We start from the raw sequence: 24,362 nt of genomic DNA, 5'->3' as shown, positions 1-24,362 counted from the left end.
TCCCACGGAGCTATACCCTGCCCCCTGTTCAGTTTTTAAATTGAAGTCACTAGGTTGTCAATTCAGGAACATCTGAAATGACTAAATCATTTTTTATTGAAGTATAGTCAGTTTATGGTGTACAGCGTAATAGTTCGGTCATACATATACATACATATATTTATTTTCATATTCTTTTTAACTGTAAGTTACTACAAGGTATTGAATATAGTTCCCTGTGCTATACAGTATGAACTTGTTGTTCATCTATTTTATAAACAGTAGTCAGTATCTGCAAATTTCGAACTCCCAATTTATCCCTTCCCATCCCTTTCCCCCTCCCGGTAACCAAAAGTTTGTCTTCTATGTCTGTGAGTCTGTTTCTGTTTTGTAGACAAGTTCATTTGTCTTTTTTTTTCAGATTCCACATATAGGCGATATAATATGGTATTTGTCTTTCTCTTTCTGGCTTACTTCACTTAGAATGACAATCTCCAGGTCCATCCATGTTGCTGCAAATGGCATTATTTCATTCTTTTTTTTTTTTATGGCTGAGGAGTATTCCATTGTATGAATATACCATACCTTCTTTATCCAGTCGTCTGTTGATGGACATTTAAGTTGTTTCCACATCTTAGCTGTAAACAGTGCTGCTAAGGAACATCTTAAATAACTAAACCATTTTGATAGAGCTTAACACTGGAACAATGATTAATCATCTGAAATGTTTCAGTGACATTCTAATGGGAGAGGCTGGGATGTAGACAGATGAGGACAGGGGATGTATCAGACTGTACGCTGATGTCTGGAATGAAGAGCCAGCTGATTAACTTGAACATCACTGTCTGCAATCATTTTCCGAAAACTAGTGGATGACCGACCATTTTCCTTCTGCTAGGTGAGATCAAGTTAGAAACGCCAAGCATCAGTGTAGACAGAGAGGTGTCTGACCTGGCAGCTGACCCAGATGCCGTTGAAATTTTGGAGCAATGTGTGATAAACTGGTTGAATCAGATTTCTGCAGCTCTTGAGGGCCAGATGAAAAAGACGCCTCAGGTAACTTGTGCAGTGCTTTTGAAGATCCCCAATCCAGTTCCTGCTTGCCGTCCTGAGAAAGAGCCAGGAGCCTGGGGATCTGTGTGATCTGGCCTCTCTTCTTACTGTTTTGTGACCTCCTTAAAAAGATCAAAGTAAACATACCCGGGATATCGTTCTTGGGCTTTCTGATGTTAGTGTACTACCATGTTACTCCCTGGACTGATAAAGATGATACTGTGTATCGGTCAGGATGCTTGGGCTGAAAAATAAGCACACAAACCAGGAAACCCAACTCAGCTGGCTTAAATAAGAAAGAGGATTTGTTGGCTCACATAACTAAAAAGTCCAGATGCAGGGCTGGTTTCAGGTATGGTTTGATCAAGACTCTGGGACTCTAGCTGTGTTTCTCTGTGACTCTCTTGGTTCCAATCTCCTCTCTGAGGGGGCTTCCTCCTCGGGCTGATTTCCTCCATAGAGGTAACCTGTAGCAGTTTCTGGCTCCACATCCCCATACCACATTGTCCAGAGAAAGAAGGGTGTCTTTGACTAGCATTCCTGGCTGGAGTGCTCTTATTGGACCATCCTAGGTCAAGGCCCCACCCCTGAAGTCCTTGTATGGGTTGGCCCCTAAATGGAGCATTTGGGAAGAGAAGCGTGGATGCTGGAGGAACACCCACAAGTGCTCACTCCCCACTAATGATGACGCTGTTTGTGTGATCATGTCACCTCTCAGGGGAATGGTCCTCTGGCTGAAATTGAATTCTGGCGGGAAAGAAATGCAACCTTAAGTGCACTCCATGAACAAACAAAGCTTCCAGTAGTCAGAAAAGTCTTGGATGTCATCAAGGAATCGGATTCTATGCTTGTGGCCAACCTGCAGCCTGTCTTAACTGAATTATTCAAGCTCCACATGGAGGCCTCAGACAATGTGCGGTTTCTTTCCACGGTGGAACGTCATTTCAAGGTACGCTGGGTGCGCTGCACTTTGAAAAGTCAGCTCTGTAAACTAGATCTCACGTGGATTTAACTTCCTTTTGTTTATTCAGCATTTTAAAAATCATAGTAAAATAGATGTAACATGATATTATTTTAACCACTTGTAAGAATTCGGTAGCATTAAATACGTACACAGTGCTGGCCATCCTTCATCACTGTCAACGTGCAAACCTTTTCCACCATCCCCAGCATAAACTCTGTCCCTTCAACAACTCGGACTTCCTCCAGGCCCTGGCAACCTCTATTCTAATTTGTGTCTCTATGAATTTGCCTATTCTAGGCATTTCATGTAAATGGAATCATACAGTATTTGTCCTCTGTGTCTGTTTTACTTCACTCAACATAATGTCTTCAACATTCATCAGTGTTGTAGTATATGTCAGAATCTCTTTCCTTTTTAAGGTTCAATGATATCCCATTGTATGTATAAGCTACATTTTGTTTGTCCCTTCGTCTGTTGCTGGGTCTTGGTTGTCTCCACCTTTTGGCTATTGTGACTAAGGCTGCTATAAATATGGGTGTGCAGGTATGTGACTGAATCCCTGCTTTCAATTTGTTTGAGTGCACATCCAGGAGGAGAAATGCTATGATATGATAGATAATTCTGTGTTTACCTGTCTGTGGTACCACCAAACTGTTTTCCACAGTGATGCACCATTTTACATTCCCACAAGCAGTGCACAAGTGCAATTTCCTTGTTTGAGATTCCTCTCCCCTCTGATTTATCATGCGCAGTACAGTATTACAAAGCCAGGAGTCATTATTCTTGTCCCAATAAAATAATGAGGTCAGTGAAAGTCCTGTTTGTGTGGCTGAGGGCATGATGTGTGTGTGGAAAAGCACTGTCGAGGTGTGGGCCCAGGTCCTGATACCCCAGCTCTGCATATGCGACCTCTCTGAGCCTGTTTCTGTCTCTGGAAAACTAGGATAATGAGAGAGCCTACCTCATATAGTTGCTGGAAGATTCAAATGAGCTTATGCACACAAAGCACTTAGCAGATAAAAAGTAGCATCAGGTGTCCAGTATTACTATGTATTACTTTGACCATTAAAAATAAAAGTAATGATAATAAATTCATTTTTATTTTAAAAATAAAAAATTCTGGTATTAAAAAAACCCAGTAGCATCAGGGAAGCAACTGGTACAACTGTACACGTTCAACAATTGTATGAGTCCAGGTGTGCACGTGGGACAAGTGCGGCAACTGTGCAAGTGTAACTGCACGTGGACAACTGTACCCCTATGACAGCTGTACGAGTGGTCCAACAACTGTAGAAGTACAACTGTATGTGTCCCACAACTGTGCAACTATAACTGTATATGGACAACTGTACACATTTGACAGCTGTACAAGTGGTCCAACAACTGTAGAAGTATAACTGTACGTGTCCAACAACTGTGCAACTGTAACTGTTCGTGTACAACTGTACATATATGACAGCTGTACAAGTGGTCCAACAACTGTATATGTCCAACGACTGCAAGTGTAACTGTACATGGACAACTGTACACAAATGACAACTGTGCAAGTGGTCCAACAGCTATAGAAGTACAATTGTGTATGTCCAACAACCACACAAATGGTACAGGTGCAACTGTGTAAATACAGTAGCTGTACATGTCCAACAACTGTGCAAGTATAATTAACTGTACATGTAGAACTGTACCCATATGACCACTGTACGAGTGGTCCAACAACTGTACATGTCCAACAACTGTGCAAGTGTAACTGTACATGGACAACTGTACACGTCGGACAACTGTACAAGTGGCCCAACAACTGTAGAAGTACAACAGCTGTACATGTACAACAACGATACAACAACTGTATGCGTGGTACACAGATAAGGTTACATACGGTTCTGTATCAGTGATACAACGACTGATCAAGTCTGGGGGCTTGAGGGCCAAGTGGAATCCGCCACTGAGTTGCTGATGTTAGTGTCAACATCCTTTCCTTTTCTGGGGTTTCTTTATTGCCTCTGCAAAATGAGAGTTTGCAAAGATCAGAGAGAGCCAAACTTCCATCGCTCATGTACTGCTTTTGTGATTTTTGCCTCCCCTTTGTGCGCCTGAAACTTACTTTTCTTTAAATGGCTTTAAATTCATTCATAGACGTGTGTGTGTGTGTGTGTGTGTGTGTGTGTGTGTGTGTGTGTGTGTGTGTTTGTGATTTAGCCTCATCTTAAATAATAATACCTGTGCAGTCATGGGTTTGATATACCAGTTATGTATGTTCTTCTAACATGGTTGAAGTAAACATATTTTTAAAAAGTCTTGAACACTGTCAGAATCATCTCACTTCCTGCCGGGGGATGCATACCCTGGAAAACACTGCACTGGCTATGGTCACTTCTAGAGTGCCAGCTTCTATTCATTTAGTGGCACTCTTGCCACTAAATATAATATAATTTTATATGTGTATAATATGTACACACACACCTGCTTCATATACTTGTCTGCAAATTGCTTTATTATTTATTTATTTATTTTATTGAAGTATAGTTGATTTACAATGTTGTGTTAGTTTCTGGTGTACAGCGTAGTGATTCAGTTATACATATATATATTTTTTCATTATAGGTTTTTACTGCTGTACAGTAGGACCTTGTTGTTTATTTTATACATAGTAGTTTGTATCTGCTGATCCCAAAGTCCCAATTTATCCACCCCCTCCTTTCCCCTTTGGTAACCATAAGTTTGTTCTCTATGTCTGTGAGTCTGTTCCTGTTTTGTAAATAAGTTCATTTGTGTCCTTTTTTTAGACTCCACATGTAAATGATATTGTATGATATTTGTCTTTCTCTCTCTGACTGACTTCATTTAGTGTGATCATCTCTAGGTCCATCCATGTTGCTGCAAATGGCATTATTTCATTCTTTTTGATGGCTGAGTAGTATTCCATTGTATATACATACCACAACTTCTTTATCCAGTCAGCCTTCGATGGACATTCAGGTTGCTTCCATGTCTTGGCTAACTTTATTTACTTCAATTTTCTCTCTCTTTCCATGTCAGCGCACACAGACCTATTTCAAACCTCTTCTGTTTGTTAAACACTGTCTCCCATAATAAGGACTTTTTTTGTGTGTAAATTAAGAAGAATGAAAGCTTCTGCATGCTTACTGCTTTACTACAGTGTTTGACCCCGAAGCTAAGTTGCTTGCCTTGCTCTCTCTTTCACACGTGTCTGCGGATCAGAACATAACGCACGGGTCCAGCTTCCACGTCGTCTTGGAAACGATCCCCTCCATGATGAGCGCCCTGAGGATGGTGTGGATCATCTCCCGACACTACAACAAAGACGAGAGGATGATTCCGCTCCTGGAGCGCATCGCCTGGGAGATCGCCGAGCGGGTCTGCAGGGTGGTGAATCTGCGGACTCTGTTCAAGTAAGGCATCGTGGCACTGTTTCCCTTACGATCTTAAACAGCTTTATCGAAACGTAATTCACACACCATCCAAGTCACCCATTTGAAATGTCCAGTTTAATGCTTTTAGTATAATCACAGACTCAGACATCCATGGCCATCATCGATTTTAGAATATTTTCTTCCTCCCTGAAAGAAACTCTGTCCCCTTTAGCTGTCACTCCCACCTTCCCCAGTCCCCCTCCCAAGTACCCGCCAGCCCTGGGCAACCACTGATCATGGAATGACTCATATAACACGTGGTCTTTTTGAGGGGGAAGGGAGATAATTAGGTTTGTTTATTTATTTTTGATGGAGGTTCTGGGGATTGAACCCAGGACCTCGTGCATGCCAAGCATGCACTCTGCCACTGAGCTACACTCCCCCCCACCACACGTGGTCTTTTATGACTGGCTCCTCTCACTCAGCATCCTGTTTTCAAGGTTCGTCCAGGTTGTAGCTTGTGTCAGAGCTTCTTTCCTTTTTATGGCCAAATTATACTCCATGGTGTGGATTAATTGGGACCATCTTCTTTGTGGTCTTAGACCAAGGCAGATGGTCCGAGGGAACATCAACCCTGGACCCTAGACCCCGCAGGTGGAACAGCCTCTGAGCATCTGATATAGAAGGACACACAGATCTTTCTTCATTTTCTTTTTAAATTTTTTTTGGAGGGTGGGGGGGGTAATTAAGTTTATTGATTTATTAATTTATTGATTTATTTTGTGAAGGTCCTGGGGATTGAACCCAGGACCTTGTGCATGCTAAGCATGTGCTCTACCACTGAGCTATACCCCTCCCCAACTTTCTTCACTTTCTTAAAAAACAATCTCTATAAGTGAAATGAGTACCCAAATCTCAGTCGTATCGCTTTGCTCCGGTGGTGCAGCCCCACAGTGGACCCAAGGCCACTCGCTCCCCTCCCAGCTCAACCAGAAAGCTTACCAGTGGACTACAGCTCTGCACACGGTGTGGGCGGCTGCAGGGAGGGTCAGAGTGGGCCTTGGCTTGGAATTCCTGCCCGCACCCTTGCAGAGGCTTTCTGCGACGAGGCTGTGACACCAGAGAGGCCCTGCTCCTTGGTTAGACTTCTCCCCTTAGGAACCTGGCCCCCCAACCCCGCCGGGGGACGTGGCTAGGACCCCCGGCAGCTCCGCCCCCTCGCCCATCACAGCCTCCCTTTGCTTCGCAGAGAAAATCGAGCGAGCGCCCAGCACAAGACCTTGGAGGCCCGGAACACCCTGCACACGTGGAAGAAGGCTTATTTTGACACCAGGGCCAAGATCGAGGCTTCGGGGAGGGAAGCTCGGTGGGAGTTCGATCGAAAGCGGCTGTTCGAGAGAACGGATTACATGGCCGCCATCTGCCAGGACCTCTGCGACACCCTGCAGGTGGGCGGGCGGGGCGCGCTTCCCTCAGCAGGGCTTTGCCCGCAGGAGGCCGTCTGGCTCTTTGACGGGGCCTCGCTGTGGCCGGTAGGAGCCGGGAGACAGAGGGAGTCCGGGCGGGAGAAACACCTGAAGGAGCAAACAACACGAGCCAGGATGCACCAGAGCACACCGGGGCTTCGCAGCTTCCCTGGAGCTTTGTGACATCCCTCCCTCTCCCCCTCCTTCTGGTTTTCTTTCTTTCTTTTTGGTGTGGGGAGGTAAGCAGGTTTGTTTGCTTTTTTATTTGTTTTAGTGCAGGCACTGAGGATTGAACCCAGGACCTCGTGCATGCTAAGCATGCGCTCTGCCACCGAGCTATACCCTCCCTACCCTGGCTTTTAAAAAAAAATTTTTTTTAAATTGAAGTATCGTTGATGGACAATACTGTATAAGTTAACAGGTGTACAGTTTGGTGATTCACAATTTTTAAAGGTTATACTCCATTTATAGTAACTAGTAAATGCTGGCCACATTCCCCACATTGTACAGTACATCCTTGTAGCTTATTTTATGCAGAATAGTTTGTGTCTCTTCGTCCCCGGCCCCTCTTCTGTGCCTGCCCCCTCCTGCTCCCCACTAGGAGCCAGTAATTTGTCCTCTAAGCTGTGAGTCTGTTTCTCTTTTGTTATATTCACTAGTTTTTTATACTTTTTAAATTCCACATATAAATGGCATTATACAGTATTTGTCTTTCTCTGTCTGACCTATTTCCTTTAGTATAATGCCCTCCACGTCCATCCATGTTGTTGCAGGTGGCAAAATCTCATTCTTTTTAAAGGCTAAGCACGCGCTCCACCACTGAGCCACACCCTCCCCCTCTCGTTTCACTTTTAGATACATGCACATTCGAGCAGTGTTCTCTGTGTTGACTTGCTGGTGAGGAAGGAAGGGCTGGGAGGGAAAGGAGTGCTGTTTTCCTGTCCCCACGTTCCATCTGTGTCATCATTTTCAGCCGGAGTAGTTGGCTAGTGCAGGGAAGCAACAGCGGCGAGAAGCAATACGTAGGTCAGGTGCCTTGGTCAGGTGTGTGTCTTAGTCTTTCTCATTGGAAGCAAGCTCTGTTTTGAAGGGAGGACGTAGCCTCTCTGAGCTTTCAGTGTCCTTGTTTACATGTCATAGAGGCGACACGCTTACCTGTCCTGGCTCTGAGTCTCTCCAGACTCCCGAGCATCGTGGGTCCACTGGAGTTATCTGCTCATGGGGCCTCACACAGGGGGATGTCGTGGGACAGCACACACGCAGATTTCACTCATCTCCTCTGCTCACACGCATGCGTGACTGTTCCCTGAGACTTCATTTACAAAACACAAGTTCATAGATAAAATGGTGAAGAATTTCAAGATGGTAATAGCACAGCCTGAAACCCAGCCTGGGGCCCTTCGCTGTCCGGCACCCTGTGCACCTGCCTGAGTCCCGCACCCAGGAAGTCCCACAGCCTCTGTGGCTCATGGAGCTTTACAGTCTGGTAGAAGGGAAAGATGGTAGACATACTGATCACACAAAGCTGTAGCCACAGCTGAGACGAGTGCTAGGAGAGAAACAGTCCAGGGAGCTCTGCAGGTGTGTGTTGGGGCCTGACCTGTCCTAAAGGGCCACACACAATGAACTGGTATTTCATGGTGAGTGCTAGCTGCCTAGGCACTTCAGACTGTAAGTGCAAAGGCCCTGAGACAGAAAGGAACGTGGAACTGGAAGAGGCCTGAGTGGCTGCAAGGTGGCAGAGGGGGGAGCTGTATGGGAAGAGATGAGAGGGGCAGGGAGGGGCCTGAACATGCAAACTTCATCAGCTGTGTCAGGGCATGGGCGACTTGTCCTTTGCACGGTGGGCGTAGTACCAAAGGGCTCAGACTGGGAGGAGGTTACCTGTGTGACGTGATTCTCGCCCTCCGGCAAACCTAGATATGCAACCCACCTGTCATGAGGAGAATCAGGAGAAAACCCAGCGGTCACCTCCTCATTGTGTTGTTTGACTGCACAGGTTATGGAGGAATTTTACAACATATTCGGTCCAGAGCTAAAAGCAGTGACGGGGGACCCCAAGCGCATCGACGATGTCCTGTGCAGGGTGGACGGTCTGGTCACCCCCATGGAAAACCTGACCTTTGACCCCTTCAGCATCAAGTCCTCCAAGTACTGGAAGTACGTGATGGATGAGTTCAAGATTGAAGTCCTGGCAAGTAACACATCCTTCAATTTGAGCTTGGAAGTGGACACCATGTTTCCCCCATGTTAAATCTGCTGTGTTATTTAGTTATGCTTAGGTTTTTTTTTTTAATCATAAAAAAGGATACCTACTTTTTAGTGAAAAAATGCAAACAATACAGAAGAGCATGTGGTAAAAGTGAACATTCCTGTTTTCCTTTGTCCCCTCTCCTGTTCCCCAGGTGGGATAAGTTTAAATCAAGCTAGACACAGAAGCATGTCTGCAAAGGTGGATTGGGTGTATAATTGGAGAGGATGTAGGAGGGCCAGGGTGAAGAATGGGGCTTAGTTTAGTAAACAGTAGGGAGCCACTGAAGGTTGTTGACCAAGGGAGTGACATAATCAGAGTTATACCCAAGGAAGGTTTTTCTGGCCACAGGGTAGGCTGATCTGGGCTAGGGAATGACAGGAGGTGGGGAGATGATCTATGAGGTTGTGGCCTAAGATGTGAGGGAGGCAGGGCCAGTCACAGGTAAGGTATAGCTGAGAATATGAGCATGGATGGGGTAATCCACCACACTCATCTTTTTAGCCTTTTGTGGGAAGCACTCTCAGTAGAGTCCCCATTTTATGTTTTCAGTAAGTGTTTTGATAACCCCAGAGCATCTTTTATATGGACAACCTCAGACAGTTCTTCTTGGGTTATATAAACATCCCCATTTTGATTGTATTCAGTTTATTCTCAGCTTCTACTTTATTTTATGTTGTTTGTTTTTAAATTGAGCTTTTCATTGAAGTCACTTAATCAAGTACTAGTAAAAGGCTCATGATAAGAAGAAGTATCTCCATGCTTGATCTCTCTCCATCCCCACTCTGGGGGTCATTTTTCACAATTCTAGATGTTTCTTTTGTTGTTTACCTCCATATGTCCTAAAGAACATGCCAATATGGTTATTTACTGATTTATCAAATGTAATCACTGTGCAGGTGTTTTCACTGCTGAGCCAAGAAGCCCATCATAACCTTGCCACCTTTCTTATCCAGCCCTTCGTTTTTCCTGGAGTTAGTCATTGCTTTCATTTTCATTTGCCTGGTTGGTTACGTATGCATTGTTAATTCTTCCAGCTGCTCTAACATCTCTTCCACACATCTATCAACAGTGGATCCCATCTGCTTGGACGTTTCAGCACTATTATTTTCCTGGAGGTCTTTCTCCTAGAGCTCACTGTCTTTCTGCTCAAGTTTAGCTTGTTTGCTCCTCAGAACTGTTGGGAAGCAGTTGCCCTAGGACTTTCCTATCTTGTCTCATCTGTTGGATCCTGTTTTCTAGAGTTCACAGCTTCCTCTTTCCTTGTTTGCTCCTTTGTTTGGCTGACGCACATTTTCTAGTCGCTTTCCTGAGAAAGGTTTCATAGGACGTACATTTTTTTGAGTCTTGTATGTGTGAATTCTGAAATAATAGGTATAGAATTCAAAATTGAAAATTCCTTTTCATCAGACATTTGAAGATGTTCTTCATTGGTTTCTAGCTTCTAGTGTTATGAGATGTCTGATGCCATTCTGATTTAATTTTTCTAGAACTAACCTTCCACTCTATATGGAGTGGGGTGGGGATGGAGATATAGAAGATGCACAGTGGGTAGCCTGGCTGTGCAGGGTCCCAAAGGGGTCCTCTGTTTGCCCCTCTCCTTCCTGGTGCCTGGTGCCCCCAAATGCTCAGCCTCCCAGAGGTTTTCATGGGAACAGACAGGTGCCCCTGCCTCTTGCAAGGGTTAGTTGTAATTCTCTGCCTTCTATAAAGTCAGTTACCCTCCTTCTAAAAATTCCTGAACTGTCTCCTCTGCCATTGTTTCCTCTCCCATTTCCTTGTCTACATGAGTTAATACTTAAAAACAATTCCTTTCCTATCATTTTGAACTGGTGGAGGAAAGAGCAGAAAACCAGTGTGGCCGGCCCTTTTTAACTGGACACTAGCTTCCACTAAAGCACAGGGGAGACCCTTCTTAAGGCACTGATTTTATTTTTTTGCTTATTTCTTACTATTTCATTTCTTGCAGGAAAATTACAGGGTCCTAAGAGCTTTTTGTTCTTGCCCTTTTTTTGGTGCAGGTTATTGAGAAAGAAGCAAAAAATTTTATCGATGAATCTTTTAAGACGCTTCGATCTGCTGAAGCAGCATTTGACATGCTTTTAAAGTTCAAGCATATTCGTTCACGGGAGGCTATTAACCGACAAATGATGATGAAATTTAACGATATCCTTGCACAGTATTGTAAAGAGGTAACTGAAAAATCTATGGCCACTGTAGCGGTGAAAACACACTTGGCAATGTGTTAACAAATGGGTCACACCGCTATCTGTCTTTCTCATCTAAATTCAGAGAAACTGGAATTTTTCCCAAGTAAGCCTGTCACGTAACCAGGACAGAAAACCAGAACGAAGTGGCTTTGTTTGTTTAGCAGAGACGTTCCGTAAGAGTTGATCAAGTACAGTATGACATGCCTCACGTTGTGATGGGCCCCGTGTGTTAGTGGTGGCGATAACCCTGGTAAAGGTGTAACAGGAGTCATCGCTAACCCTGTGCAAGTGTAACCCTGTGTCTGTGTCCCATCCGTTGTAAGGACCTTTGTTATAGATTGGACCCACCCAGATAATTCAGGATAATCTCCTTACTTTAAGGTCAGCTGATTGCTGACCTTCACTTCCTCTGCTGCCTAGTTCCTCTTTGTCATATAACATGACCCAGTCATAGGTTCTGGGGATCAGGACCATTACTGGGGAGACATTGTTTTGCCCCTGACACCTAACACACATGAGAGTGTGAAATGCTTATTTTAAAATGCAGGCCCAGGCAATATCATCCAGCAGTTCCAGTCTGGGTATATACCTAAAAGAATTGAAAACAGAATCTCGAAGAGATATCTGAACATCAGTGTTCATAGCAGCACCATTAACAACAGTCTAAAGCTGGAAATAACCCAAGTGTCCGCTGATAGACAGATGGATAAACAAAATGTGGTCTATCCATAAAATGGGATATTATTCAGCTTTAAGAAGGAAGGAAGTTCTGACGTGCTACAGCATGGATGAACTTTGAGGGCTTTATGTTAATTGAAATAAGTCAGTCATAAAAAGATGAATACTCTGTGCGTCTACTTATGTGAGGTGCTTAGAGCAGTCAAAGTCATGGAGACAGAAAAGTAGAATGGTGGTTCCTAGGGGCTGGGGGAGGGGAGAAATGGGGAGTTATTGTGTCTGATAGGGATAGGGTTTCAACTTTACAAGATGAAAAAAGAGTTCTGGAGCTGGATGGTGGTGATGGTTGCACAACAGTGTGAATGTACTTAATGCCACTGAAATGTACACCTGAAAAATGGTTAAGATGGTAGATTTTATGCCATGCAGATTTTACCACAATTTAAGAAATATTATATAACAAATAATTGTAAAATCTCAGTGGCCCATGTACGCGCACGCAACACACACACACACACACACACACAATGCAGGCCTGACCATCAGTCATGTCTGGAACATTTCTGAATTTTCAGTAAGCCAGTCAAATGATTGTACTATAATTATAAGGCAGTTTGGATCATTGCATATGTTAAAACCAAACAAATAATTACTGCAGAGTATAAGAAAAAGTAGTAAATAGTCAGTAAGAAAAGCACTGTTCTGTCCCTGAGAATATCTCTTGACAGTCCATGTCCATTTCTTTAAAGATACAAATCTCAAGTCCAGCCTTTCTTGGCTCTCATGCTGGTGCTTGTGGCTTACGGAACACGTTTGGTTGCTTTGCAGATTGACATCATTAACAAGATCTTTGTTCAGAACCTTGACAACCCACCGCTGTACAAGAACCACCCGCCGGTAGCAGGTGCAATCTACTGGGAACGGTCCCTGTTCTTCCGGATCAAGCACACCATCCTCAGATTTCAAGAAGTAGAGGAGATACTGGACAGCGATCGAGGAAGAGAAGTGGGTTGCTTCCGCTGGAACTGTCCCCTTTTGTATTTTGCGGTTTGATTCTAGGTGGGCAGGGCTCACTGACAGTGTCCCGGGAGGGTCCTGACGTCCAGGTGGCTGCCAACATGGAGTGGGTTACGTAGAGAAGCAGCTCGATTTCAAATCCACGTCTGCCACTTAGGTCTTTCCTGTGGTCCCTGATTCAGGGCTCTGTCATTCAAGACTACTTTTTGTGTCCTTTCTCTTTGGCATTTCCATACCTGTGCTGTCTTCCCCCTGACCTTGGTCTTCAGCCTCTCCAGAGGGTGGCCACCAGCTTTCTGATAACGCGGCCCCTTCCCCACCCATGGATTTCTGGCTGTTATATCACAAGGGAGGACAAACCTTTCCTTTAAAGGTCCAGAGAGTAAATATTTTATGCATTTGTGAGTCACACGATCTCCACTGCAACTACTTAACTCTGCCATTGTAGCAAGAAAGTGGCCACAGGTAACGTGTAAATGAACAGGCGTGGCTGTGTTCCAGGACAGCTCCCTTTATGGAAGCTGAAATGGGAATTTCTTGTGTTTTTCACATGTCACGAAGCATCATCTTTCTTTCTGAGTTCCTTCGTTCGCAGCTCCTGGGCTGCACCAAATGATAATCAGCCTAAATTTCAAGCCACACCCGCGGCAGACAAACCCTCCAACATTTGTGCATGTCAGCCTCTTTCCTTTTGCAAACTGTGTTAACAGATAGTTTTTTTTTTTAAAGAGAGAGGATAAAATGTTATTTCCAAGGACAAAATGACAGTTGCCTGAATTCTTTGATAGGTAAAACAAAAATATTTGGAAGTGGGTCGGACGATGAAAGACTACGAAAATAAAAAGTACGAGCAGTGGAGAGAGACCACAGAGCAGGTCCTGCCGACTCTGATGAAGAAGAGTCTGCTTACTAAGGTGCGTCTCCCAGATCTTGTCCCAGGCGACGGCGGCCACGTAAGACGATGGTGTCTGCTGTTCCCTTGAGGTTTGATGTGTAGACACTTGAGAGATGTTTCCACGATTAAAGACCAAGAAGGGCAGAGGTTGACCAGGGAGAGGAGAGAGGCAGAGAGGGAAGAGATGGAGAGTGTCATGGTCCAGAAACGGGCTGGCATCAGGCCGTCCTTCTGACTCCTCGGGCGAGTGGCTTAACTCTCGGCCTCAGTGACCGTGTTTGTAAATTGAGTCAGATCAGTTGACATAAACAGGCAAAATATTAGGTGAAGCACATGTGAAACAGCCGACCGTGGACCGTTTTTAACCTGCAGAGAAATGCCATTTCACGTGCTTCCTCCTGGTACGGAGCAAGTGCTCAGTAAATACATACCAGCTGTGGGGGAGGCAGGACCCGGGCCGGGTGGTTCTGGGTCTTCCGTCTCTGAAGTGGCAAAGCAGGTACCAAAGTGAGGGAAGTGGCCCGGTGGGGCCCACGGGGAACCGGACGGCTCAGCCCTGTGGAGAGGGAAAGCCGCTCCCCAGTTCCAGTCTTGTCTTGCCATTTATTGTCAGCTTTGCCAACTTTTCGAGGGAAACCAGAATTCTGGATTTTTATGTGCAGTTCGCCCCGTCTTCAAAAACTTGGGTGATTAAATCAAATTCTTTAAAAATTCTGCTTACCAGACAAAATGCGGATGCTAGCTAGTTCTGGCCAGCTCCCCAGTCTGTCAGGGCATCAGGGACCCTCCGTTGGTCTTTTTTTTTCCTTTTTCAAAGAAATTTTTAAAGTTGTTATTTTTTAAACTATTTTTTTGTTTGTTTTTTTGGGGGGTAGGTAATTAGGTTGATTTGTTTACTTTCTGATGGAGGTGCTGGGGATTGAACCCAGGACCTTGTGCATGCTAGGCATGGGTTCCACCACTGAGCTGTAACCCAACCCCCCACCCCACTGGTCTTTTTCAAATACACGTTTAACTTGAGTTGTGTTGATCTGATTGCTTCTCGGACGCCCCTCCCAAGCTTACGAAATACCGTTTCTTCCCCAGACTTCTTCCAGTGCCGAGGATGCCCTGAACTCTGACAAGGGGGCTGTTTTTGTAATCAACTTTTCACCGGTTCTCAGGGAGATTATCAACGAAGCAAAGTACTTGGAACAGCTGGGATTCCCTGTCCCCGAATTAGCAAGGAACGTCGCCCTCCAGGAGGACAAATTTCTTAGGTAAAAAGATTTTTCTCTGAAATCAGTGGTAATCTTTTTGGTCTTGGGGTCTATTTACACACTTTCAAATTATTGAGACCCTCCCCCCACCACCCCCCTACGCATGCCGAAGCTTTCATTTTGGGGGATTTTATAACTCCTTGTATTTGTCACATTAGAAACGAAAACTAAGAAATGTTTAAAATATGTATTTATTCATTCATCTAAAAATAGCAATGACAAATGTATTACATGGTAGCCTACATAACATTTTTTAAAGTAAAAAGTAACCAATATTTTCCAAAGAAAAAAGGAAGTTAGTAGGAAGAGTGGCATTGTTTTACATTTTCAGGCTGGGTCATGGTCTTTTGTAAACTTTACATAAGATCATCAGGCTTTTTATGAGCTCCATGGTACTTCTCTCATGTCGATTACTTTCCCATCACGTGCAGGTACACGGATGGGATACAGCGTATGTTGGACCATTATCACAGGCTCATGGGAACGTTAAATGAGGCAGAGTCTCTTCTCCTTGACGACCACTCCCAGGAATTAGTGAGAGTGTTTAGGTCTGGATATAAGAGGTTAAACTGGAACTCGCTAGGTAATATAATTCATCTATCTGTTACGTTTTAGACTTCAGGATGCAAAAATCATTCTTTTGAATTGTTTTCATTGAATTATCATTTTTTGTATGTACATAGCCATGGTTAGCAAATACGCTTTGGTCATCAGTCAAGTACACTGTGTGCGAACCTGCAATTCATCTCAAGGCTCTAGTTTACTTTTCCAAGCAGCAGGACAAAGGAGACGGTAGACGGGATGGCATAGAGTGGAGGGTTCAGGTTGCCATGGCAGTGAGAAGACAAGAGGGTGGGACCTCCTTTTTCGCCCCATGGTGCTTCAGATATGATTATGCTGGAATCTGACAGAAGAAATATATCGCCTGGTTGGTTCTGAGCACAGGGCTGCTTGTTCCAGTCCCTGGGGACCAGGTGTATCTTTGTCACCTCAGAGACCCAAGGGGATGCAATGAGCAGGTCCTTGCTGTGGAAGGAAGCCAGCACTAGCATTGCAGATGTTGGTGGGAGGGGAATGGAAAGGAAGAGTTGAAAGCCAAGTATCTTTCTTTCTTTTTTTTTTTCTGAAGGTATTGCTGACTACATCACTCGGTGCAAACGGGCCATTGGGAAATTCGAGTCTCTTGTCCACCAGATTCATAAGAACGCAGATGACATTTCTTCCAGACTTACCTTAATAGAGTCCATAAATCTCTTTAAATACCCAGCACCTAAAAGTGAGGAGGAACTCCCAGGTAGATCTCACTTCTTGTATCTTTGATTATGGAAGGAGTGAAAAAAGCCTTTTGGTCATGATTGTGCACACACACACACACACACACATTCCTGGAATGGAGCAAAACCATGCCTAACAATCTCAGGCATTTATTTGAAGAGATCATGGGTGATTCGTATTTTTTGTCGTGTTTTACGTGTTGCTTGGATTTACAGATTCCTGAGTCTGTGAAAGTCAGTAGGATTTTTGTCCATAGCTTTGTAACAGTCAGGTGAGCTGTGCTTCTGTGGGCTCACATTTACTTGTTCAAGCAGGATGTTTTCAGCGGTCTTGGACTAGTCAGCGAGGAATTCGGGACTTGTCAGCAAGCAACACAAGCCCAGCCAGATCTCCCAAAGACATAACGTGCCCACTTGACATTTTTTTCCATGTTGTCACGTAGTGTTTGCTTTGGGATGCATCGTGCTCTGGGTGGTGTTGACTTGTTTTCTGCTTTCGGTCGAGGTTAGAGGCTGCTTTTGTATTCCCAAAATATACAGCTACTGTTTGGGTTGCTTTTTGAGTAATGTCTTTTCCAATGAAGGACTGTGACACTTGTCTCTCACTACAGGCGTGAAGGAATTCTTTGAGTACATTGAACGAGAAAGGGCCAAAGATGTGGACCACATGGTCAGGTGGTATCTTGCTGTCGGGCCTCTACTGACCAGAGTCGAGGGGCTGATCGTCCACACCAACACGGGCAAGGCCCCCAAGCTGGCCTCCTACTACGAGTACTGGGAAAACAGAATTTATGAGGTCTTGACAAAGCTCATCCTGAAGTAAGTTCATCATGTGGTATGTTTTAAAGACAGCATGCGTAGATTAAAATATTTTACACACATGAATAGTTAAAGAGGGGCCACGAGGTACAGAATAAAAGTCAGCTGGACAGTAGGTCTGCTTTCTGGCCAAAGGGTGCCACATCACATCGGCTTAGGGTCATCCTAAGAAACCAGCCTTTGAAATCCATCACTGTTGCCATTGTCAAGGGCAGTGTTCATTTCATCACACATCTTCTTTCTGAAGAATTCTGGAGAAAATTTCTCTGATTTCTTTTCTGATCTTAGCCTCCTGAGGAAGTATTTCTCTTTTTCTTTTTTCTCTTTCATTTTTTTGTTGTTTTGCTTTGAAATGGTATGGACGCTATGAATTGTTGACTCCATCGCTTTCCCTTTTCTCTGTGGCCACTAGGAAACTCAGAACCAAGTTTATAGCCTAAAGCAGCAAGTACATAGGCATTTATGATTTATATTTTCAGTCTCATTCTTGATTCTCTATTTTTAAAGTTTACTTGTATGAAAGCTTACCCTGCACCAGACTCATATTACGCTCTTTAATAGTTCTCATCCTCATTTTATAGATGAAGACACAGACTATCGGGAGGTTAAGTAACTTGCCTACTAAGGCCACACATCTAGTAGGAAGAAGATGTGAACGTGGGCCAGTATCACTGCCAAACTGCTCCTGATTAGTGTTTTCTTCTTTTCTTATTTTATCCCACAGTGATTTTAGGGTTTCTTACTGCAGTTAAACTATTCTTGTGACCTGCTAGAATCCACTTTGAAATAATGCATTAATAAATACATAATACATAAAAATAAAATCCTTGGTCTTCTTGTTCCCCAGATGCAGTTTTACAAACTTTGCTGAGTTGATCCTTTAAACAAATCTGTTTTCTACATATTTCATTTATTTTTTTTTTAATGTTTCATCTAACTTAGACTCTTAAAGGAGCTCCTCCCAAGTGTTTCCCTTTCTAATATGCTATGTTTGCCCTGGGTCCATCCATCCATCCATTATCCATCCATCTATCCAACCATCCATCCATCCATTTATCCCTCCATCCATTATCCATCCATCCATCCACCCATCAATTTATCCATTCATCCATCCACTTGTTCATTCATTTAGAGGTTTATTAGAGCCTGCCATATGCCAGGCACTGGACCAGACAAAACGCCTGTTTTTCTGGAGTTTCTCCATCCTCGTAGGAGAGAGAGTGGCAAGACTCAAGGAAACACAAATAACCAAGATGTTTTCTGTCTTAAAGAAATAAAGCAGAATAATGTTCCGGGGAGAGAATGGCAGGGCTGTTGTAACTGGAGGGGTCAAGAAAGGCCCCAGAGAGGCCACATTTTAGGGGAGCTCTGGAGATAAGGTGCAGGCTAGAAGGGGAGGCGCTTTCTGGGGCAGACAAAGGCTGGTGTGAAGCCTCAGAGGCCCCGTGGGAGGAACAGAAGGAGGGAGCGAGGAGGGTGGAGGGAGAGGGCAGGAGAGGAAGCTGAGGAGGCAGATGGGGCCAGACAAGGAGCCTGGAAGGAGCTTGCACTTTATTCTGAGAGCCATGGGAGCCATTGAGAGAGGAGGAGAGAGAGAGAGAGACAGAGAGGAGTTACATGTTGTAAACACTCTCTCTGGTGCAGGGAGTACTGAATTGGGTTGGGGATGGGGGACCAGGGAGGCCTGCTTGCAGGCTAACGAAGTGTTCCATCCCAGAGCGTCACCCCTGACTTGATGTTGGAAAGGACAGAGCGGGGATGTGCGTGTTCATTTTTCCTGCACCAGAGTCCAGCAGCTTCGGTATCTTCCAACTAATGTGTAATCACTTCCCCAAAGTAGAAGTGAACTCTTTGTAAAATGTTGGCCAAAACAAAAGGATCTGTGGTGAAACTCACCCCAAACTGTCCATCACAACCCTAGGATGTGCTAGTCCGCGTTGTAGGCTTTTTACACGTGACATCCGCAATTCTAGCCATTTTCATCCATTGTCCGATATGTTTCACTCTGGTGAGGACTGAGTCTGGTTTTATTAACCCCTCCTAGGAATCTGCAGTCTTTTAATTCTTTAATCCTCGGAAATGTCCCTTTGTTCCAAACGGAAACCATTTTGACGGCGCCCGAGATCATTCTGCATCCCAACGCAAATGAGATCGACAAAATGTGCGTCCACTGCGTCCGAAACTGTGTGGAGATCACCAAGGTAAGGGCTGAGATGTGTGTGCCCTCGTCCCGGAGGGCTGGGCCCGCCGGCCGTGGACGGCGAGTCACCCAGGAGGTCAAGAGCATGGGCCCCACTCTGTCCTTCGTCCAGATGGTTTTAGTCTCTTCCTGGCTCCTCTTCTGTGAATCTCGAAAATTTGGAGGGTCCCAAGGCTCGATGCTGTCTCCCCTTTCTCCTCTCTTCTGTTTCCTGCATACTCATGACCAGTCCCAGGGCTGTTAATACCACCCCTCTGGAGACGATCGCCCCATTTCCGTCTCCAGCGCAGACCCCTCTCCTACACTGCACGCTTTTCTAGTCAGTTGCCTTCTGGCTGTCTCCCCTTGGACCTTAGACTTGGTGTGTCCAAGATGGGATTTCTTGGTTTCCTGCCTTGCAACCTGGTCCTGCTCCAGTTTCCCTGCTTCAGGCAACGGCACCAGCTTCAACCGAGGTGCTTGCGCCTAAAACCTGGGAGCCATCCCCGATTCCTCTTTCCTCCCGTCCACCCGCATCCAGCCCATCGGTAAGTCTGGTTGACTCGCTTCCCAAGCACGCCTCCGGTCTGTGCTCTTCTCTCCTTTTCCACGTTACCAGACCATCCCGAGTTCCTCATCCCTCACCTGGACGTTGCAGTGATGTTTCTCCAAGCCGTTCCCCACCACAGGTGTTCAGGATTATCCGTGAAAAATTTGAATCATTTCGTCTCATCCCTGGTGTAAAAGCCCCTGGGGACCTCACACGGCACTTAGAACACAATCCGAACTCCTCCTCTGGGCTGGGAGGCCCCCTCCACAATCTGGCACCTGCCTCCCTTTCTGATCGGTTCCGGCCTCTACCCGCCCTGCTGTGCTCCAGCCTAACGCCCCTCCAGCAGGTAACAGCAGCTCCTCCCCGGAGTGGTGACACCAACTCTTCCCCCTGCCTGGAACCTTCCGCCTCCAGGCCTTTATGGTCCTTCTGGTCCTTCTCTACCATCTAACCCTGCTCCCTCTTGCTCCTGGTCCGTTGCACTACCTGACCTTTTCTTATATGTTTACTGGCTCATTTATCCTTTGACCATCTCATGCCACTAGAATGCAGGCTGCAGACTTGGAGCGTCTGCTCACTTTTGAATCCCCAGCACCTCGAGCAGCATCTCATATATGGCTCTCAGCCAATGCCCGTCGAGTGAATGTCTGTTGGCAAATAACCCAAAGTTTATGTCTGACCAACACTGGGAAAGCAGGGCCATCTTTGTGGATAAGAGATGTCACACCCCCTCAGGACACTAATGTCTTTCTCTTTACTTGGTTCAGGAAGTCAAATGTGTTTCAGGCATTTTTTTTTAGCATAAAACTAAGTGTGTATGTTACAAATAGGGAATTTCATTTCACTGTACTTGGAAATTAATCAACAGTTTGCACATATTTTATAATCTGTGCAAAGAACTTATTTATTAAGTCTCTGTCATATAAACTCTCTTCACTTGTAGGTGTTACATTACCGAGCCTTTGAACTGGAAGACAAAATAATTTCCAAGGGGTAAATATATAGGAAAGATTCTCTGTGAAGCATTATGGATATTAACCGTAATATTTCATGCCAAGTTACTGCCCGCCCCACCCCTTCGTAGGTGGGTTTGAGGCTTTTTGGTGAAGGCTGTTATTTTATCTTCATAAATGCTTTCTTTGAAGTGAAAAAAATACTTACCTATCTTCTTGGGAGATGTTGGAAATGTAGCTCATTAACCAAACTTTCTGCAAGAAAAAAATTATGTCTCAGTGACTTATTAAGATGCTTAATTACACTATTTGAGCTTCAGGATCCATCTTTCATGACTGGAAACAAGGAACATAAGTTTTTAACCAGGATCTAATGACCTCATCTGTTAGGTGGACATGATAATACGATCCGTGTTCTAGAGCTGTTGGGAGGATTCAATGAGGTAACGTGTAGAGAGCATCACACGGTGCCTGGCACTCAGTAGCTCTAAATAAACGTTATCGACATTGGTGTTAGTACCACAGTGAGCTATAGGATTAGTAGCTGGTGTTATTCCCACTCTTCAGATGGCCGCACGGCAGTTCACCCGGAGATGTTACGTGTAACCGCCCATCGATTGCTGATGAACCACGCTTGAAAGATCAGAGGCTCTTGACCGTGTGGCAGGGAGGTGTCCAATGAACAGATTTGCTCTGGGACCCTGGGGAGTCACTTTGCTTGACTGTATGTTTTTTCATCTGCAAATACGGAAACTAATGTTGTTTTACGCATCCAGACTTAGCTGTGCTCAATCACATGTCAGACAATTGGCTGGCTGTTGGCTGGGCGCCTTGGCTCTCCTGGGCATGGCTTTTCCTCATCTGGTAGGCTGGCTCGGGCTCGTTCATCTGGTGGTTGCAAGGTTTCAAGAACATGAGAGTGGAAGCTACTGGGCTGCTTGAGCCCTGGGCTTGGACCTTCATAATGCCGCTTCACCTATCTGTTCGTTAAGTCACAGCTAGCCCAGGGCAGGAAAACAGGTCTCCACAATAGACAAGTTTATCAGTAGGCAAAAGTCTCTTAATGGGAGGAACAAAGGACAGTGGTAATTTTTTGCCATGTAGCACCATTTATTAATAATAAAGTGATATCCCTTACTAGCAAGACTTATTACTGAATATGATATAAACATAGGAAGCAAAAATCAGTACTAAAGGACTGTCTTTCCCCCGATTCTTATTTTGCCAGAATTTTGTGCGCTGGATGAACGGCAGCTGCATAGAATGCCCCCCTCAGAAGGGCGAGGAAGAAGAACTTGTCATCATCAGCTTTTACAGTGACATTTCGCAGGACCCTCAGATAATTGAGCAAGCCGTTATGATCCCCCAAAATGTCCACAGGATTCTGGTCAACCTTATGAAGTACCTGCAAAAATGGAAGCGGTATCGACCGCTCTGGAAATTGGACAAAGCCATCGTGATGGAGAGATTTGCCGCCAAGAAACCTCCCTGCGTGGCTTATGATGAGAAGCTGCAGTTCTATACCAGGATCGCCTCTGAAGTGATGCGCCACCCTCTGATCAAGGATGAGCACTGCGTCCGGCTCCAGCTGGGCCCCCTGGCGCACACAGTCCAGGAAAGCGCCAGGTCCTGGGTGTTTTCCCTGGGGAGACTCCTCAACGAGTCGGCCAAAGAGGAGCTGCATAACCTGCATGAAGAGATGGAGGTAGTGGGCCACTGGGCTTCGTTAAAACCCCTTTCCATGATCGTCAGGGGCTTCATTCGGTGCTGGGTTTTGTTCCCCCCTGGGTTTATTTAGCAGAACTTTTCTTTTTACAGTTCTTGGCCAAAAACCTGAAGAAGAGCCCCAGTACCCTTGAAGATCTCAAGTTTGTCCTTGCAACCATCGCAGAAATTAGAAGTAAATCCTTAGTCATGGAGCTAAGGTACCGGGATGTGCAGGAGCGGTACCGCACCATGATGATGTACAACTTCTTTGTAAGCCAGCTCTTTTTCTTGAGCATTTTACAGTTGGGTTGAATTCTAAGACCCTTTTCAGAAATCCTTCTGAAATGGACTGCCATGGATTTGTTTATGATTTTAAGTAATAAAATGTGAAAGTAAAGCAACCCCATGGTTATTTAAAATACTAAAAACTTAGGGGTTATTGCTTGATCTTGCATGGCTCAAATAGTATTTTTTTTTTTTATTTAAAAAATTTTTTTTGTAGACCAGTCTGTATCTGCACCTCATTTTGGTTTGATTTTCCCTCTTTTCTTTCTTCCTTTCTTTTTTTGATGCTAATTTTCTTTAATAAATAGAAGGCTATTGCAAAATGATAAAGGGAGAAATGGATCGGGGAGAGGAATAAGACATAAAAGAAACTGGTGGCAGATAATACTTCAATTACCTTTACTTAGGGCTGTTAAATGTGGGTTTTAAGGACCTCTAGAAGTCCGAGGATGAGTTTGAGGGGATCTGGGATCTCCCTGAAAGTGTATGCAAAATTTTGTGTGCTGTGCATCACATAACTCACAAAAAGAATCAACCGGAAAAACAGGCTAGAAGGGAGAAACACGCAGCTGTTACAAGCCGTTAATGTGTATTGCATAAAATGTGCATTTCAGCACTTACATTGCTTGAGGGCTCCCACACCTTCACTGAGCAGGAGCCTTGGCTGAACGCTAGAGATCGTCTCTTCAGAGAAGGGCACAGCCGTGGCGATCATTTTGTAATGTATAGAAATAGCAAATCACGATGTTGTGCACTTGGAACTAATATAGTATCGTAGGTCAGTCATACAGCAAGGAAAAAAAAAAAAAAAAAGAAGAGAAACTGTTCCTTTCCTTAAAAACTATGTGTTTACCCTGTGATACAGTTTATAGAACAAGGGCAGGTTCAATCTTGGATTCTTGCCTGTATTTACATGTTTTCAGAATAATAAACTGGTTTCCTAGCATCCTCCAAAGATGAAAAAAAAAAAAAGAAAAGAAAGAGAAAAATGCACAGTATGCAAAATTTATATTTTTATAATTAAAATAAAGTCAAAAATTTCATTTTCGTCTTTGGTTTTCTTTATTCTGTTCAGTAAAATTATTTAAACTTCTGTGTCTTAGAACTCCGTTACTGTCTGCTTATCTTGTCTATATCTCTTGGTTTCCTTCAAGTAATTTGTATCCTTATCTTCCTGTTATTTCTGATTGAGTTCTGGACATCGTGTAGGACAAATTGTAGAGAGAATCGGAGGCTTCAGATGATGTTACATTTCATCAGAGGAAATTTGCTTTTGCTTCTGACAGCACAGCTGGGTGTGTTAGCAAGTCAAGATAACTTTATTTTCATCAGAGGTTAAGTTGATTTGAAGCTGGGCTTTACTTTATGAACGGCTTGTCTCTCTAGGTCATTTCTTTCTCTATGTTATCTATTTTTAAAACTTATTTTCTCCTGATTTTATTTTAATTA

The 24,362-nt window shown here is 44.4% G+C and overlaps 1 protein-coding gene across 1 annotated transcript in view; it reads left to right on the top strand.

Annotated features, from left to right (window-relative positions):
• DNAH10 (dynein axonemal heavy chain 10) overlaps positions 1–24,362 on the top strand; it is a 120,652-nt gene that overhangs the window by 13,625 nt on the left and 82,665 nt on the right. The window contains exons 7-21 of the mRNA XM_074355938.1: positions 878–1,035; positions 1,751–1,981; positions 5,216–5,406; positions 6,617–6,815; positions 8,833–9,027; positions 11,106–11,276; positions 12,801–12,977; positions 13,778–13,903; positions 14,971–15,143; positions 15,575–15,726; positions 16,273–16,437; positions 17,029–17,236; positions 19,281–19,437; positions 22,150–22,626; positions 22,740–22,898. Of these exons, the coding sequence (XP_074212039.1) occupies positions 878–1,035; positions 1,751–1,981; positions 5,216–5,406; positions 6,617–6,815; positions 8,833–9,027; positions 11,106–11,276; positions 12,801–12,977; positions 13,778–13,903; positions 14,971–15,143; positions 15,575–15,726; positions 16,273–16,437; positions 17,029–17,236; positions 19,281–19,437; positions 22,150–22,626; positions 22,740–22,898 (2,939 nt within the window). The remainder of the gene's footprint in view (positions 1–877; positions 1,036–1,750; positions 1,982–5,215; positions 5,407–6,616; positions 6,816–8,832; positions 9,028–11,105; positions 11,277–12,800; positions 12,978–13,777; positions 13,904–14,970; positions 15,144–15,574; positions 15,727–16,272; positions 16,438–17,028; positions 17,237–19,280; positions 19,438–22,149; positions 22,627–22,739; positions 22,899–24,362) is intronic.

The sequence above is a fragment of the Camelus bactrianus genome, chromosome 32, assembly GCF_048773025.1.
Source record: "Camelus bactrianus isolate YW-2024 breed Bactrian camel chromosome 32, ASM4877302v1, whole genome shotgun sequence".
Lineage (NCBI taxonomy): Eukaryota > Metazoa > Chordata > Mammalia > Artiodactyla > Camelidae > Camelus > Camelus bactrianus.
The sequence above is the reverse complement of the archived record's forward strand: the minus strand, read 5'-3'. Positions and strand labels throughout refer to the sequence as shown.